The sequence below is a fragment of the Pelobates fuscus genome, chromosome 2, assembly GCF_036172605.1.
Source record: "Pelobates fuscus isolate aPelFus1 chromosome 2, aPelFus1.pri, whole genome shotgun sequence".
In the NCBI taxonomy this organism is placed as follows: Eukaryota; Metazoa; Chordata; class Amphibia; order Anura; family Pelobatidae; genus Pelobates; species Pelobates fuscus.
This window is the reverse complement of record NC_086318.1, coordinates 450,948,561-450,967,113: the sequence shown is the minus strand read 5'-3', so window position 1 is coordinate 450,967,113 and position 18,553 is coordinate 450,948,561. Positions and strand designations below refer to the sequence as shown.

The 18,553-nt window shown below is 47.0% G+C and overlaps 1 protein-coding gene across 1 annotated transcript in view; it reads right to left on the bottom strand.

Annotated features, from left to right (window-relative positions):
• Positions 1 to 18,553, bottom strand: part of GNMT (glycine N-methyltransferase) — a 137,021-nt gene that overhangs the window by 106,188 nt on the left and 12,280 nt on the right. The window contains exon 2 of the mRNA XM_063444214.1: positions 10,551 to 10,678. Coding sequence (XP_063300284.1) covers positions 10,551 to 10,678 — 128 coding nt within the window. The remainder of the gene's footprint in view (positions 1 to 10,550; positions 10,679 to 18,553) is intronic.

Here is an 18,553-nt window from a genome sequence, read left to right as displayed (position 1 = left end):
AGAAGGAGAAGGGGATATGATAAAACAGACTGAAAGCCATTAATATGTATAGCTCGGGGGGAGAAGGGAGAGGGGGATATGATAAAACAGACTGAAAGCCATTAATATGTATAGCTCGGGGGAAGAAGGGAGAGGGGGATATGATAAAACAGACTGAAAGCCATTAATATGTATAGCTCGGGGGGAGAAGGGAGAGGGGGATATGATAAAACAGACTGAAAGCCATTAATATGTATAGCTCGGGGGGGGAGAGGGGGATATGATAAAACAGACTGAAAGCCATTAATATGTATAGCTCGGGGGGAGAAGGGAGAGGGGGATATGATAAAACAGACTGAAAGCCATTAATATGTATAGCTCGGGGGGAGAAGGGAGAGGGGGATATGATAAAACAGACTGAAAGCCATTAATATGTATAGCTCGGGGGGGAGAAGGGAGAGGGGGATATGATAAAACAGACTGAAAGCCATTAATATGTATAGCTCGGGGGGAGAAGGGAGAGGGGGATATGATAAAACAGACTGAAAGCCATTAATATGTATAGCTCGGGGGGAGAAGGGAGAGGGGGATATGATAAAACAGACTGAAAGCCATTAATATGTATAGCTCGGGGGGGAGAAGGGAGAGGGGGATATGATAAAACAGACTGAAAGCCATTAATATGTATAGCTCGGGGGAGAAGGGAGAGGGGGATATGATAAAACAGACTGAAAGCCATTAATATGTATAGCTCGGGGGGGAGAAGGGAGAGGGGGATATGATAAAACAGACTGAAAGCCATTAATATGTATAGCTCGGGGGGAGAAGGGAGAGGGGGATATGATAAAACAGACTGAAAGCCATTAATATGTATAGCTCGGGGGGGAGAAGGGAGAGGGGGATATGATAAAACAGACTGAAAGCCATTAATATGTATAGCTCGGGGGGAGAAGGGAGAGGGGGATATGATAAAACAGACTGAAAGCCATTAATATGTATAGCTCGGGGGGAGAAGGGAGAGGGGGATATGATAAAACAGACTGAAAGCCATTAATATGTATAGCTCGGGGGGAGAAGGGAGAGGGGGATATGATAAAACAGACTGAAAGCCATTAATATGTATAGCTCGGGGGAGAAGGGAGAGGGGGATATGATAAAACAGACTGAAAGCCATTAATATGTATAGCTCGGGGGAGAAGGGAGAGGGGGATATGATAAAAGAGACTGTAAGCCATTAATATGTATAGCTCGGGGGAGAAGGGAGAGGGGGATATGATAAAACAGACTGAAAGCCATTAATATGTATAGCTCGGGGGGAGAAGGGAGAGGGGGATATGATAAAACAGACTGAAAGCCATTAATATGTATAGCTCGGGGGGAGAAGGGAGAGGGGGATATGATAAAACAGACTGAAAGCCATTAATATGTATAGCTCGGGGGGGGAGAAGGGAGAGGGGGATATGATAAAACAGACTGAAAGCCATTAATATGTATAGCTCGGGGGGAGAAGGGAGAGGGGGATATGATAAAACAGACTGAAAGCCATTAATATGTATAGCTCGGGGGGAGAAGGGAGAGGGGGATATGATAAAACAGACTGAAAGCCATTAATATGTATAGCTCGGGGGGGAGAAGGGAGAAGGGGATATGATAAAACAGACTGAAAGCCATTAATATGTATAGCTCGGGGGGAGAAGGGAGAGGGGGATATGATAAAACAGACTGAAAGCCATTAATATGTATAGCTTGGGGGGGAGAAGGGAGAGGGGGATATGATAAAACAGACTGAAAGCCATTAATATGTATAGCTCGGGGGAGAAGGGAGAGGGGGATATGATAAAACAGACTGAAAGCCATTAATATGTATAGCTCGGGGGGAGAAGGGAGAGGGGGATATGATAAAACAGACTGAAAGCCATTAATATGTATAGCTCGGGGGGGGGGGGGGGATATGATAAAACAGACTGAAAGCCATTAATATGTATAGCTCGGGGGGAGAAGGGAGAGGGGGATATGATAAAACAGACTGAAAGCCATTAATATGTATAGCTCGGGGGGGAGAAGGGAGAGGGGGATATGATAAAACAGACTGAAAGCCATTAATATGTATAGCTCGGGGGGGAGAAGGGAGAGGGGGATATGATAAAACAGACTGAAAGCCATTAATATGTATAGCTCGGGGGAGAAGGGAGAGGGGGATATGATAAAACAGACTGAAAGCCATTAATATGTATAGCTCGGGGGGGAGAAGGGAGAGGGGGATATGATAAAACAGACTGAAAGCCATTAATATGTATAGCTCGGGGGGAGAAGGGAGAGGGGGATATGATAAAACAGACTGAAAGCCATTAATATGTATAGCTTGGGGGGGAGAAGGGAGAGGGGGATATGATAAAACAGACTGAAAGCCATTAATATGTATAGCTCGGGGGGAAGAAGGGAGAGGGGGATATGATAAAACAGACTGAAAGCCATTAATATGTATAGCTCGGGGGGGGGGGAGAAGGGAGAGGGGGATATGATAAAACAGACTGAAAGCCATTAATATGTATAGCTCGGGGGAGAAGGGAGAGGGGGATATGATAAAACAGACTGAAAGCCATTAATATGTATAGCTCGGGGGGAGAGGGGAGAGGGGGATATGATAAAACAGACTGAAAGCCATTAATATGTATAGCTCGGGGGGGAGAAGGGAGAGGGGGATATGATAAAACAGACTGAAAGCCATTAATATGTATAGCTCGGGGGGGAGAAGGGAGAGGGGGATATGATAAAACAGACTGAAAGCCATTAATATGTATAGCTCGGGGGGGAGAAGGGAGAGGGGGATATGATAAAACAGACTGAAAGCCATTAATATGTATAGCTCGGGGGGAGAAGGGAGAGGGGGATATGATAAAACAGACTGAAAGCCATTAATATGTATAGCTTGGGGGGGAGAAGGGAGAAGGGGATATGATAAAACAGACTGAAAGCCATTAATATGTATAGCTCGGGGGGGAGAAGGGAGAGGGGGATATGATAAAACAGACTGAAAGCCATTAATATGTATAGCTCGGGGGGAGAAGGGAGAGGGGGATATGATAAAACAGACTGAAAGCCATTAATATGTATAGCTCGGGGGGGAGAAGGGAGAGGGGGATATGATAAAACAGACTGAAAGCCATTAATATGTATAGCTCGGGGGGAGAAGGGAGAGGGGGATATGATAAAACAGACTGAAAGCCATTAATATGTATAGCTCGGGGGGGAGAAGGGAGAGGGGGATATGATAAAACAGACTGAAAGCCATTAATATGTATAGCTCGGGGGGAGAAGGGAGAGGGGGATATGATAAAACAGACTGAAAGCCATTAATATGTATAGCTTGGGGGGGAGAAGGGAGAAGGGGATATGATAAAACAGACTGAAAGCCATTAATATGTATAGCTCGGGGGGGAGAAGGGAGAGGGGGATATGATAAAACAGACTGAAAGCCATTAATATGTATAGCTTGGGGGGGGGAGAAGGGAGAGGGGGATATGATAAAACAGACTGAAAGCCATTAATATGTATAGCTCGGGGGGGAGAAGGGAGAGGGGGATATGATAAAACAGACTGAAAGCCATTAATATGTATAGCTCGGGGGGAGAAGGGAGAGGGGGATATGATAAAACAGACTGAAAGCCATTAATATGTATAGCTCGGGGGGAGAAGGGAGAGGGGGATATGATAAAACAGACTGAAAGCCATTAATATGTATAGCTCGGGGGGAGAAGGGAGAGGGGGATATGATAAAACAGACTGAAAGCCATTAATATGTATAGCTCGGGGGAGAAGGGAGAGGGGGATATGATAAAACAGACTGAAAGCCATTAATATGTATAGCTCGGGGGGGAGAAGGGAGAGGGGGATATGATAAAACAGACTGAAAGCCATTAATATGTATAGCTCGGGGGGAGAAGGGAGAGGGGGATATGATAAAACAGACTGAAAGCCATTAATATGTATAGCTCGGGGGGGAGAAGGGAGAGGGGGATATGATAAAACAGACTGAAAGCCATTAATATGTATAGCTCGGGGGAGAAGGGAGAGGGGGATATGATAAAACAGACTGAAAGCCATTAATATGTATAGCTCGGGGGGGAGAAGGGAGAGGGGGATGTGGTAAAACAGACTGAAAGCCATTAATATGTATAGCTCGGGGGGGAGAAGGGAGAGGGGGATATGATAAAACAGACTGAAAGCCATTAATATGTATAGCTCGGGGGGAGAAGGGAGAGGGGGATATGATAAAACAGACTGAAAGCCATTAATATGTATAGCTCGGGGGAGAAGGGAGAGGGGGATATGATAAAACAGACTGAAAGCAATTAATATGTATAGCTCGGGGGGGAGAAGGGAGAGGGGGATATGATAAAACATAGACTGAAAGCCATTAATATGTATAGCTCGGGGGGAGAAGGGAGAAGGGGATATGATAAAACAGACTGAAAGCCATTAATATGTATAGCTCGGGGGGGAGAAGGGAGAGTGGGATATGATAAAACAGACTGAAAGTCATTAATATGTATAGCTCGGGGGGAGAAGGGAGAGGGGGATATGATAAAACAGACTGAAAGCCATTAATATGTATAGCTTGGGGGGAGAAGGGAGAAGGGGATATGATAAAACAGACTGAAAGCCATTAATATGTATAGCTCGGGGGGGAGAAGGGAGAGGGGGATATGATAAAACAGACTGAAAGCCATTAATATGTATAGCTCGGGGGAGAAGGGAGAGGGGGATATGATAAAACAGACTGAAAGCCATTAATATGTATAGCTCGGGGGGGAGAAGGGAGAGGGGGATATGATAAAACAGACTGAAAGCCATTAATATGTATAGCTCGGGGGGAGAAGGGAGAGGGGGATATGATAAAACAGACTGAAAGCCATTAATATGTATAGCTCGGGGGGGGAGAAGGGAGAGGGGGATATGATAAAACAGACTGAAAGCCATTAATATGTATAGCTCGGGGGGGAGAAGGGAGAGGGGGATATGATAAAACAGACTGAAAGCCATTAATATGTATAGCTCGGGGGGGGGGGGAGAAGGGAGAGGGGGATATGATAAAACAGACTGAAAGCCATTAATATGTATAGCTCGGGGGGAGAAGGGAGAGGGGGATATGATAAAACAGACTGAAAGCCATTAATATGTATAGCTCGGGGGGAGAAGGGAGAGGGGGATATGATAAAACAGACTGAAAGCCATTAATATGTATAGCTCGGGGGGAGAAGGGAGAGGGGGATATGATAAAACAGACTGAAAGCCATTAATATGTATAGCTCGGGGGGAGAAGGGAGAGGGGGATATGATAAAACAGACTGAAAGCCATTAATATGTATAGCTCGGGGGAGAAGGGAGAGGGGGATATGATAAAACAGACTGAAAGCCATTAATATGTATAGCTCGGGGGGAGAAGGGAGAGGGGGATATGATAAAACAGACTGAAAGCAATTAATATGTATAGCTCGGGGGGGAGAAGGGAGAGGGGGATATGATAAAACAGACTGAAAGCCATTAATATGTATAGCTCGGGGGGAGAAGGGAGAGGGGGATATGATAAAACAGACTGAAAGCCATTAATATGTATAGCTCGGGGGGGAGAAGGGAGAGGGGGATATGATAAAACAAACTGAAAGCCATTAATATGTATAGCTCGGGGGGAAGAAGGGAGAGGGAGATATGATAAAACAGACTGAAAGCCATTAATATGTATAGCTCGGGGGGAGAAGGGAGAGGGGGATATGATAAAACAGACTGAAAGCCATTAATATGTATAGCTCGGGGGAGAAGGGAGAGGGGGATATGATAAAACAAACTGAAAGCCATTAATATGTATAGCTCGGGGGGGGGGGAGAAGGGAGAGGGGGATATGATAAAACAGACTGAAAGCCATTAATATGTATAGCTCGGGGGAGAAGGGAGAGGGGGATATGATAAAACAGACTGAAAGCCATTAATATGTATAGCTCGGGGGGAGAGGGGAGAGGGGGATATGATAAAACAGACTGAAAACCATTAATATGTATAGCTCGGGGGGGAGAAGGGAGAGGGGGATATGATAAAACAGACTGAAAGCCATTAATATGTATAGCTCGGGGGGGAGAAGGGAGAGGGGGATATGATAAAACAGACTGAAAGCCATTAATATGTATAGCTCGGGGGGGAGAAGGGAGAGGGGGATATGATAAAACAGACTGAAAGCCATTAATATGTATAGCTCGGGGGAGAAGGGAGAGGGGGATATGATAAAACAGACTGAAAGCCATTAATATGTATAGCTCGGGGGGAGAAGGGAGAGGGGGATATGATAAAACAGACTGAAAGCCATTAATATGTATAGCTCGGGGGGAGAAGGGAGAGGGGGATATGATAAAACAGACTGAAAGCCATTAATATGTATAGCTCGGGGGGAGAAGGGAGAGGGGGATATGATAAAACAGACTGAAAGCCATTAATATGTATAGCTCGGGGGGGAGAAGGGAGAGGGGGATATGATAAAACAGACTGAAAGCCATTAATATGTATAGCTCGGGGGGAGAAGGGAGAGGGGGATATGATAAAACAGACTGAAAGCCATTAATATGTATAGCTCGGGGGGGAGAAGGGAGAAGGGGATATGATAAAACAGACTGAAAGCCATTAATATGTATAGCGGGGGGAGAAGGGAGAGGGGGATATGATAAAACAGACTGAAAGCCATTAATATGTATAGCTCGGGGGGAGAAGGGAGAGGGGGATATGATAAAACAGACTGAAAGCCATTAATATGTATAGCTTGGGGGGAGAAGGGAGAGGGGGATATGATAAAACAGACTGAAAGCCATTAATATGTATAGCTCGGGGGGAGAAGGGAGAGGGGGATATGATAAAACAGACTGAAAGCCATTAATATGTATAGCTCGGGGGGAGAAGGGAGAGGGGGATATGATAAAACAGACTGAAAGCCATTAATATGTATAGCGCGGGGGAGAAGGGAGAGGGGGATATGATAAAACAGACTGAAAGCCATTAATATGTATAGCTCGGGGGGAGAAGGGAGAGGGGGATATGATAAAACAGACTGAAAGCCATTAATATGTATAGCGGGGGGAGAAGGGAGAGGGGGATATGATAAAACAGACTGAAAGCCATTAATATGTATAGCTCGGGGGGAGAAGGGAGAGGGGGATATGATAAAACAGACTGAAAGCCATTAATATGTATAGCTCGGGGGGGAGAAGGGAGAGGGGGATATGATAAAACAGACTGAAAGCCATTAATATGTATAGCTCGGGGGGAGAAGGGAGAGGAGGATATGATAAAACAGACTGAAAGCCATTAATATGTATAGCTCGGGGGGAGAAGGGAGAGGGGGATATGATAAAACAGACTGAAAGCCATTAATATGTATAGCTCGGGGGGAGAAGGGAGAGGGGGATATGATAAAACAGACTGAAAGCCATTAATATGTATAGCTCGGGGGGAGAGGGGAGAGGGGGATATGATAAAACAGACTGAAAACCATTAATATGTATAGCTCGGGGGGGAGAAGGGAGAGGGGGATATGATAAAACAAACTTAAAGCCATTAATATGTATAGCTCGGGGGGGAGAAGGCAGAGGAAGATATGATAAAACAGACAAAGCCATTAATATGTATAGCGGGGGGAGAAGGGAGAGGGGGATATGATAAAACAGACTGAAAGCCATTAATATGTATAGCTCGGGGGAGAAGGGAGAGGGGGATATGATAAAACAGACTGAAAGCCATTAATATGTATAGCTCGGGGGGGAGAAGGGAGAGGGGGATATGATAAAACAGACTGAAAGCCATTAATATGTATAGCTCGGGGGGAGAAGGGAGAGGGGGATATGATAAAACAGACTGAAAGCCATTAATATGTATAGCTCGGGGGGAGAAGGGAGAGGGGGATATGATAAAACAGACTGAAAGCCATTAATATGTATAGCTCGGGGGGGAGAAGGGAGAGGGGGATATGATAAAACAGACTGAAAGCCATTAATATGTATAGCTCGGGGGGAGAAGGGAGAGGAGGATATGATAAAACAGACTGAAAGCCATTAATATGTATAGCTCGGGGGGGAGAAGGGAGAGGGGGATATGATAAAACAGACTGAAAGCCATTAATATGTATAGCGGGGGGAGAAGGGAGAGGGGGATATGATAAAACAGACTGAAAGCCATTAATATGTATAGCTCGGGGGGGAGAAGGGAGAGGGGGATATGATAAAACAGACTGAAAGCCATTAATATGTATAGCGGGGGGAGAAGGGAGAGGGGGATATGATAAAACAGACTGAAAGCCATTAATATGTATAGCTCGGGGGGAGAAGGGAGAGGGGGATATGATAAAACAGACTGAAAGCCATTAATATGTATAGCTCGGGGGGAGAAGGGAGAGGGGGATATGATAAAACAGACTGAAAGCCATTAATATGTATAGCGGGGGGAGAAGGGAGAGGGGGATATGATAAAACAGACTGAAAGCCATTAATATGTATAGCTCGGGGGGAGAAGGGAGAGGGGGATATGATAAAACAGACTGAAAGCCATTAATATGTATAGCTCGGGGGGAGAAGGGAGAGGAGGATATGATAAAACAGACTGAAAGCCATTAATATGTATAGCTCGGGGGGGAGAAGGGAGAAGGGGATATGATAAAACAGACTGAAAGCCATTAATATGTATAGCTCGGGGGGAGAAGGGAGAGGGGGATATGATAAAACAGACTGAAAGCCATTAATATGTATAGCTCGGGGGGAGAAGGGAGAGGGGGATATGATAAAACAGACTGAAAACCATTAATATGTATAGCTCGGGGGGAGAAGGGAGAGGGGGATATGATAAAACAGACTGAAAGCCATTAATATGTATAGCTCGGGGGAGAAGGGAGAGGGGGATATGATAAAACAGACTGAAAGCCATTAATATGTATAGCTTGGGGGGAGAAGGGAGAGTGGGGATATGATAAAACAGACTGAAAACCATTAATATGTATAGCTCGGGGGGAGAAGGGAGAGGGGGATATGATAAAACAGACTGAAAGCCATTAATATGTATAGCTCGGGGGAGAAGGGAGAGGGGGATATGATAAAACAGACTGAAAGCCATTAATATGTATAGCTCGGGGGGAGAAGGGAGAGGGGGATATGATAAAACAGACTGAAAGCCATTAATATGTATAGCTCGGGGGGAGAAGGGAGAGGAGGATATGATAAAACAGACTGAAAGCCATTAATATGTATAGCTCGGGGGGAGAAGGGAGAGGGGGATATGATAAAACAGACTGAAAGCCATTAATATGTATAGCTCGGGGGGAGAAGGGAGAGGAGGATATGATAAAACAGACTGAAAGCCATTAATATGTATAGCTCGGGGGGAGAAGGGAGAGGGGGATATGATAAAACAGACTGAAAGCCATTAATATGTATAGCTCGGGGGGGAGAAGGGAGAGGGGGATATGATAAAACAGACTGAAAGCCATTAATATGTATAGCTCGGGGGGAGAAGGGAGAGGGGGATATGATAAAACAGACTGAAAGCCATTAATATGTATAGCTCGGGGGGAGAAGGGAGAGGGGGATATGATAAAACAGACTGAAAGCCATTAATATGTATAGCTCGGGGGGGGAGAAGGGAGAGGGGGATATGATAAAACAGACTGAAAGCCATTAATATGTATAGCTCGGGGGGAGAGGGGAGAGGGGGATATGATAAAACAGACTGAAAGCCATTAATATGTATAGCTCGGGGGGGAGAGGGGAGAGGGGGATATGATAAAACAGACTGAAAGCCATTAATATGTATAGCTCGGGGGGGAGAGGGGAGAGGGGGATATGATAAAACAGACTGAAAGCCATTAATATGTATAGCTCGGGGGGGAGAAGGGAGAGGGGGATATGATAAAACAGACTGAAAGCCATTAATATGTATAGCTCGGGGGGGAGAGGGGAGAGGGGGATATGATAAAACAGACTGAAAGCCATTAATATGTATAGCTCGGGGGGGAGAGGGGAGAGGGGGATATGATAAAACAGACTGAAAGCCATTAATATGTATAGCTCGGGGGGAGAACGAGAGGGACAATCTCTTTTGCTCCCTGTGTCTGAATCTCTTTTTATTTTAGAAGAAATACTTTTTCTCTTGTATAGCAGTCAGGTTAACAAAACTTAATAATGGGTGAAGCCAATCAGAATTACACACTATTCATTAGTAAAATCGATTCTACAGAAGGGTAAATGGCGGACACCACGGACAGAAGAGAATAAAATGGCTGCACTCAGGTATTGAGATCCAGCACAAGATATAAAGATAATAAATACAAGTGGCAAAGGAGGAAGCATAAACAGTAAAGGAACACTACAATGGGAAAAAATATATAATTCTTTAACAAGTTATGTGGTTTATCCCTTTAACATAAAGGGGGCATAAGGAAAAGAAAACCACATAGGGCAAGTTAAAATCATAACAGGGACACTTAATAAGTAATAAGTAAAATATCAGGACACGGTTCGTGTGTACCAAATTATGTCTGTTCTCACCCCACTTGTCAAAAGCCGGCTCTTTCCGACGGTTCCACCGAGTCTTTAAAGCGTATTTTAGCATCTTGTCGCTGGCATCAACGCTTACCACCGAATATCCTTCCTCCACCAGCATCTCCGAATCCACCCTTCACACAACAGAAACAAACCATTAACTCACTTTATTAAAATTGCAAAAGTAAAATGTATGTCAGTGACCATGTAATCTAAATGAAGCTCAAAGTATGTTATTTACACACACTCCATCGATTCGAAAGACACATTAATGTGGGTACATCCCTAGCTTTGAATAGACTGGCACAGTGTTTTGTAGACTGTGTATGACTTTTTTAAGTGATACATTCCTATTATTTTCTGGCACTTCAATAGGCACTGCATCAGAACAAGGGGGTCCTCCTTCACAGGGTTAATCTCCATTTAATATCATGTATATTAAGGGATAATCTAACCACTGTCAAAACCTTGCATGATAGCACCCTGTATTGGCTCTCCATATTGTATATGTACATGCAGGCTGGGAGAATGTGGAGACCTCGGGTTGATGAGTTTGATACGCAGTCTGGTTCTCTAAACGGTATACACTGAAAGCAGCCATTGATATAATGGCTATAATGATCCTATAGAATGAGGGCCTGGAATACAGAGCCCAATATAAGTAGGGAATCAAAGTAGAATATTACCGGGCAATAAGAGTAGTGTATTATTGGACAGATTATTATCATATTGTCATATTATTATTATATCATGTTACCATTTTGTTATATCATATTATTCTATCATATTTTTATATTGTGATATCATATTATTATTATATCATATGATTATAAATATATAATATTGTCATACCATATCATTTTATTATATAAATGTTATTGTTATATCATATATCATATCATTACAGTGGAACCTTGGAACTCGAACGGTCCCTTTCTCAAACAATTCGGAATTTGAACAAAAATTTTGAGTAAAAATTGTCTCGGTATGCAAACGATCCTTGGTACCCGAACAAATTACGCGGCATTCACCTCTGCGGTAACCTCGTTAGTATGACGCATCACCATTCCATTCTGTTAGGAAACAGCTTTATTCTCTAGGCAAACAGCTCTATTTTGTCAGCAAACTGCTCAATTATGCCAACAAATTGCTCAATTCAGGAGAAGTGGCATACACAGTGTGGTGAGACATGGTGAAGCTTCCAGTGCCAACAAAGACGGTGAGTGAGAAATTTGTTGCTGAATTTAAAGCCTATGTAGGGGCTGAGGAATTCTTTCCTCAACAAGTGTTTAACTGTGATGAGACAGGCCTGTTTTGAAAGACAATGCAAAATGAAAAGAGGACGGACCTACATAACAAAGGAGGAGAAATCATTGCGAGGACAAAAATCAATGAAGGACAGGCTAACCCTGTTGTTCTGTGGGAATGCAAGTGGAGATTTTAAATTGAAGCCTTTGCTAGTCTACCACTCGGAGAACCCAAGGGTATTTAAGAAAAAACATGTCCTAAAAAGCAAATTGCCGGTGATGTGGAGGGCTAACAGCAAAGCTTGGATAACCAGGCACTTGGTTATTGAGTGGGTTCATGAGTGGTTTGGGCCAAGTGTTAAAAAACCTACATTAAAAAACAAAACAAAAAAAACTTACCAGTCAAGGCTCTGCTTTTTATGGATCATGCTCATGCTCGCCCTCCATGATTTGAGGACGAATTGATCAAGTAGTTCAGTTTTATTACTTTTAGGTTTTTGCCCCCAATGCAACTCAGCCCATGGACCAGCAAGTAATTTCAAACTTCAAGAAGCTTTACACCAAAGCACTGTTCCAAATGAGCTTTAAAGTGACCTCAGACACAGAGCTAACCCTTACAGAGTTCTGGAAAAATCATTTGAATATGCTACATTGTTTACACCTCATAGAAAAAGCATGGAGGGTTGTGTCTTACAGGACCATGAATATTGTTGCCAGAGGATGTCCCTGAAAAAGTCTATGATGGTATTGAACAGGATGCTCCTGTTGTTGAGGATATCATAATCTTATTATATCATATTATCATATTACTATTACATCATATTACGCTCTGGCAAAGACGTCTAAACCTTCGTGCTCCTACCTCTGATACTTGCCTTAAAGACTTCTTTAGGGTTGCACCATTCCTATGTAACGCCCTTCCCCTCTCTGTTAGACTTTCACCCAGTCTTTATTTCTTCAGTTTTTTTTTTGAAAACTTACTTCTTCAGGAAAACATATCAATTAAACCGTGAACAGCTTCCCCCCCCCCCCCCCCCGCACCCTAATTTCTCTCCAGGCCCGGGGAGATAGTGCAGCTAAGCGGACAAGGGCACATGTATGAGTGTGGGGACAGATGTGTGTGAATGGTTGTGTATGAATGTGTGTGTGGGATTGTGTGAGTTTGGTGGGGGTTGTCTAACCTCAGTGTCACTTGGGATTTGGGCCAGCAAACAGCTTCCTGTCCTCCTGCTCCTGTTTGTCCTGGGCCTGTAGTCTATCTGCTTGAAGGATGCTGCACTGGATGGTGGCCGGCTCCTTCACGAGCAATATGCTCGCCTGAATTAGGGTATGGCTGCCCTCTGTTCTGCTCCCTGCTCCCTCTGGATCCCCTCTTCTCTTTGTTGGTCATTAACCTTGGCTGCCTCTTGGTGTGGAGCGTGGGCTTACTTCCTCTCCGATGCTCTTCTCACAGGACCTGGCTGCTGTTCCTGGGACTGTCCAGCAGGTGGCACCTGGAACACCTTTGAGGAATACAGTGGAAGCTGGAATTCAGAGTAATCTGCCTGGACCTTCTATGCTGGTTATGCCACGGTCGGATCACCGGGCATCGGCTGGTGAGTACGGTGTTCCTTCTTCTTTTATCGAGTCAGGTCCCACGTTGGGTGGGTTACTTTCAGGTCTGCAGGTTTTTTTTTTTTTTGGAATTCTTTATTTTTGGTGCGCAGGAGGTTACATAAGCATTGAAAGACGCCACAACAGCGTACAAGTAAATTTTTAAAACAGGCTAAACTGTGGCATAGATAGTAGCGCATTTTTAGTTCGTAGATACAGGCTATTTTGCAGATAAGCATACAACATTAACAGGTTCAGGCTTAGACAATAGGCATTGTGAGTTTGATCTTTTATGTAATGTAGTCGTGTTTAAACTATAGAGATATATTCGTTTAGCTATCCTGCTCATTGTAAGCGGCCTTAACTGATGTCTAGAGAGGCTTTATGCAGGGAGTGGGTGCGTGAGTGGTTGTTTAGGCTAGCGGCGAAGTTTCAAGAGATTCAAAGTGGTGCATAAGTTATGCAAAAGGTTTCGCCACTTTCTGTAGTTATGACATGTCTATCTAAGCCGCTGCTGTGTCATGGTATGATCTAGTAGGCTAGGTGTCGTGCATGTAAGTGTAAATGTGTCTACGGCCTATCTCTGGATGCACAATACACACGTAAGTTATGGTTAGCTAAACATGTTAGACTACATTAAGTTATCTAGAAGCTAGTTAGCCTTAGATGTGTCACAGAGTAGATATTCACTGTGGTCTGGGGACCTCTCAAGTGTCCTGCTGCCCGGTACAGTCCATGGTTTTGGTAAGTGGCGTGGCATGGTCGAGGCTGTGTAATGCCCGGTTTGCAGCACAATTAGGATGCCTCGGGTATTGTCTCCGTCATCCGACGCCCTCTCTCAGGAGGCAGCAGGGGTTCGCCAGTGGATCTCTGCAGGTTGCCGCGATGTAGGTGCGAGGGAGAATGTCCCTCCAGCCCCAGGCTTGCGTGCAGTCCGGCATCTCTCGGCCACTTACTCGGTTGAGTACTTGTGGGAGGAACGGAGGACAGCTGCTCGTCGCTTGGAAAGGTTTGGTCCTCCGCATGTGTGGGTGATGCCTCTGGGCTCTCGGCCCTGTGGTCTGCAGCCCGGGTGGGTCAGGGTGTGGGTGGAGTAGCTGGTGCGGCGGTCCCTTCGCCTCCCGTCTCCTGCGGCTCTGCAGGGTTTTTTAGATCAGTGGGAGCAGGAGGTAAAAATTAGCGGGGAGTCACCCCCTGGATAGTCAGCTCAGGACGGTTTGGACCCTAGCTCAATTGCCCCCTACTGCGCAGTCCTTGTGACCCCCTGTGTATGTGGCAGTAGGTAGTAGTGATGCATTGCTTTCGCAACCTCTGGTCCACCTTTGCCTGCAGCATCCTGCACAGTAGCTAGCGCTGGTGAAGCTTCCAGGAGGCGGGCGTTTCTGATGTGGCTCGGAGCGCGGCTTATATGTGCTGGTCTGGCCCGCTCGGCTTGCACTTGAAACAAGAAACTAGGGAGACGATTTGGAAAGGGGATTTCCTAGAGATATTTTCCCTCCTGCCACTGGAGGAAGCTCATTCCTTGGTTGAGAAGGACGGAAAGGATTCCAAAAAAGACAAGGAAAAATATCGCTATCGGAAAATCCCCAACACGTTTGGGAATTGGATCCGGGCGTTTTCTATCCTGGCTAGCGACGGCTAGCGACGTTGGGGGGGGGGGGGGAGCGGGGGGGGCTAGGCGGTTGCTGGAAATTCAATTAAAGTCACTAGTAGTAAACACGATGCACCCGTGGCTTGACCTTTATAAGAATCATGGGGCAGCACGGATCCTGTTGGAGGGTTTTGAGTTGGGTTTTTGGATCCCTTTTCGGTTCGCCCTCCCTTACTTTCCGTTCGGAACCTGCGGTCCATTCGGGAATTTCCTTAGGTGGTTCGGGAGAAGCTTAACAAGGAAGTATCCTGGGGGGCGTGGCCTGGCTACGGATGGAGTAAGACACACTTCACCCGAGCTCCTAGGCCTCAACCTGCCAAGCCCTTAAAAATAGCGTCCGATAGCAGCTAAAAACACCGCAAATGGGGAAAATAAAACGCCTGGCGAATGCTGGTCAGCCTGGCACGACCCCAGCAAGACACCCGCCCGGTCCCATGGACGGATTCCTGTCGACGCCGCATGGCCAGCGCGGCACCGACGACACGGACTTGCCCGCACCCGTTTCGCCGGGATCCAGCCTCGCGGACTCGCATGGAGAATCACCCGCGGCGCACTCCCTCTCCCAAATAGCGGCGGACATCGCATCAATCTCGGCAAGTATGCTGACGAGGAAAGATAAAACTGACCTGGTGGCCGAAATGCGCTCCATGATAAGGGAAGAGATAGCGGCAGTGCGGACAGATCTCACCACGCTAGAGCACCGGGTGGACGGCCTAGAAGCGGATCGCCTGCAGGCAGACCAACACCAACAAGCCACGGACCTGGCGACCACGAGGCAAGGTAACATCCTCCTTGACCTCCGCCGACAGATTGAGGACCTCGATAACAGAGGCCGGCGCAATAATATCAGGGTCCGAGGCCTACCTGAGGCTGACGGTGAATCGCCACAAGAGATGCTGTCGGGCCTGTTCGCACACCTCCTCGGAGATAACGCCCCGAGTGATTTTGGCATTGAAAGGGCGCATAGGGCCCTACGATCCCCGAGGCGAGATGGCCTCCCCAGAGACATGATCTGCGCGCTGGCCTCCTTCCAGCTGAAGGAAACTATCATGCTCAAGGCCAGAACTCAACAACGAATAAATTTAATGGACGCCCAGATCTCGTTGTTTCAGGATCTTTCCACAATTACACTTGATGCCCGCAGGGCCCTAAGGCCGATCACACGCATGCTGCAGGAAAGGCGGCTCCCTTACAAATGGGGGTTCCCTTTCAGCCTTCAAGTCAAGGTGAACAACGTCTGGCACATCATTAGATGGCCGAATGATGTGCCCCGTTTCCTCAGAGCTGCCAACCTACCCGCAATCCCGGTCCCGAACTGGATCCTAGAGGGCCCCCTTGCCCGGGCGACGGGCCCCACTGAGGCCGCGCATAACATCCACGCAGCACCAGAGCCGCAGAGGCGGCCCGGAGGGCCCAGAGGAGTAGCCGACATGGAATCGCCTAAGGCAGTGACCCGCTTCACAGACCCGACACACTCCCACGTAGCACGAGGCTCCAACAGAGACACCGCTTCCATTGGCGCAACGTGCAGTTCATTGCACTGGCAAGCGGTATGTACTTTAAAACTGGTGATGACGGGGGCAGCATAGTATGGGGGGCATCCGCTGGGTACTAGTAGGTTGGGTGGGAGAGAAGGGGGGACCCACTAGAGTGAATGTTAGCCCGGGTAACGATCCACGCAGGGGATGTCCAAGCCATGGGGACCCGCTAGGTTGGGAGGATGGGATGTGCGGTGGGACATGGACACTCCGTAGAGCCCGGCGGCAGGCCTAATATCATGGGCCCCCATACATTGGCCCTCTTGGACGCACCGCTGTAAACTATCAGATGAATCGAACACTGGACTTAGGGGCCTCAAGTATCTTATGGGGAATGTGGGGGTGTGGGGGGAAGGGGAGCGGGGTGGGCTGAGTAAGAGGTAGAGGGAATTGTACATAGTTTGTTATCCACTTGCTGAACGCACTGTTCATGGTTTGTTACGACACACATTTCTATACAGTATGGAGAAGTAGAAGACCACTTGCGGGCCTACCCTGCCCGCCCCCGCCGCTGTACAGTTACGGAGCGGTTGAGGTGACCAGGGTCCCCCTAGAAAGTTGGTCCATCTTAATGTTTCATTGCCGAAGTATTTTGTACATGTGGGTGGCTCCTGGGGGGTCCCAGACGCTACACGAGGTATTCCAATGTGACCTTATAACCTGCCTGATTATTTCACGTTTGATATTTTTTTTTTTATGTTATTTGTGTGTGGTGTATACATATCTATGCCAATAGAGGCTGACTTGTTCACTTGCTCCCCCACAAATGCACCACGATTCGCCCACACGAGACTTCCCACCACGAAGGACACCTGAATCACGTATACACCCCATGATACCCACACGCCGGGGCCGGGGGGGGTCTCGGGGGACCCTCACCCGCAGACAACCGTGGCAAGAACAACAGCACATCCCGGAGACAACCCCCAGGTACACCCCGGGGTCTTAGATATGCACGCACCTGGCTTGCGCCAGCCGCCAACCCTCACGGAAGCACCCCCCCTTCAAAATTGACAGACCTCCTACATCTGCACTATAGGGGCCAGAGGAGATAGAGGTGGTCCAGAAACACGCAATCGGAACCATGTCCGAACAGACGGAGGACACTAGAATCACCTAGGATAGGCCCACACACTCGAGACGCACACGCACTGCCAGGCGGACTGAGCCCTATGGGTACACATGATAGAAGGTGACGTTGCAGAACTAGCCAGATATAGCGCAACACAGGGATTTGAGCGCGGCAGACGAGACTGAGCCGTATACACGGGACCCTGGTCCGGAGGTAGGGGGAACGGTGACACGGAGTCCAGAAGTAATCTCAGGCCACTCAAGCCAGCGCGGGAGGGAGGGTCACTGGGGAAGACAGGAGGCCAGTGAACGCTTGATAGATATGAATACCCTTAGCGGGAACCCCAGCGCAAACACGAAACTTACTTACAGCACCCCTTGCAGGTTGGGTGCCGACGGAGGGGATAGAAGACACACCACAAACCACCCGAACGGTCTTGCACACACGGTAGTCCCACAGACCCTCACTGTGACAGACCCCCACTGTACATATTATCGGGGTTCATAGGGACGAGCAGGAGACACAACCCTTGAACGACAACTCCCGGTACAGGGTCATAGTTACACCATACCCCCACCCATTCCCACACTTACGACTCCGGACAGACAACACCTTTGACCTAGACGACTGCTTACGTCTGCTTCCCCACCCCACCTGTCTCCCGCCCTTCTCTTCTTTCCTTCCCCTTCTATTTGTCTTCCCCCACAGGAGCCGCGGCGGATCGTGCCTCCCTCCCCCCGGAGATGCAGTCAGGCGGGAGGGGTTTTGCCCCTGCACGACTGACATATTGGTCCAACAATGTCAGGGGCCTCAACATCCCGGAACAACGATCCCTGCTGATGAGGAGACTGTGGGCCGCAAGAGCTTCAGTAGCATTTTTGCAGGAGACGCATTTTAGGAGCAGAGAC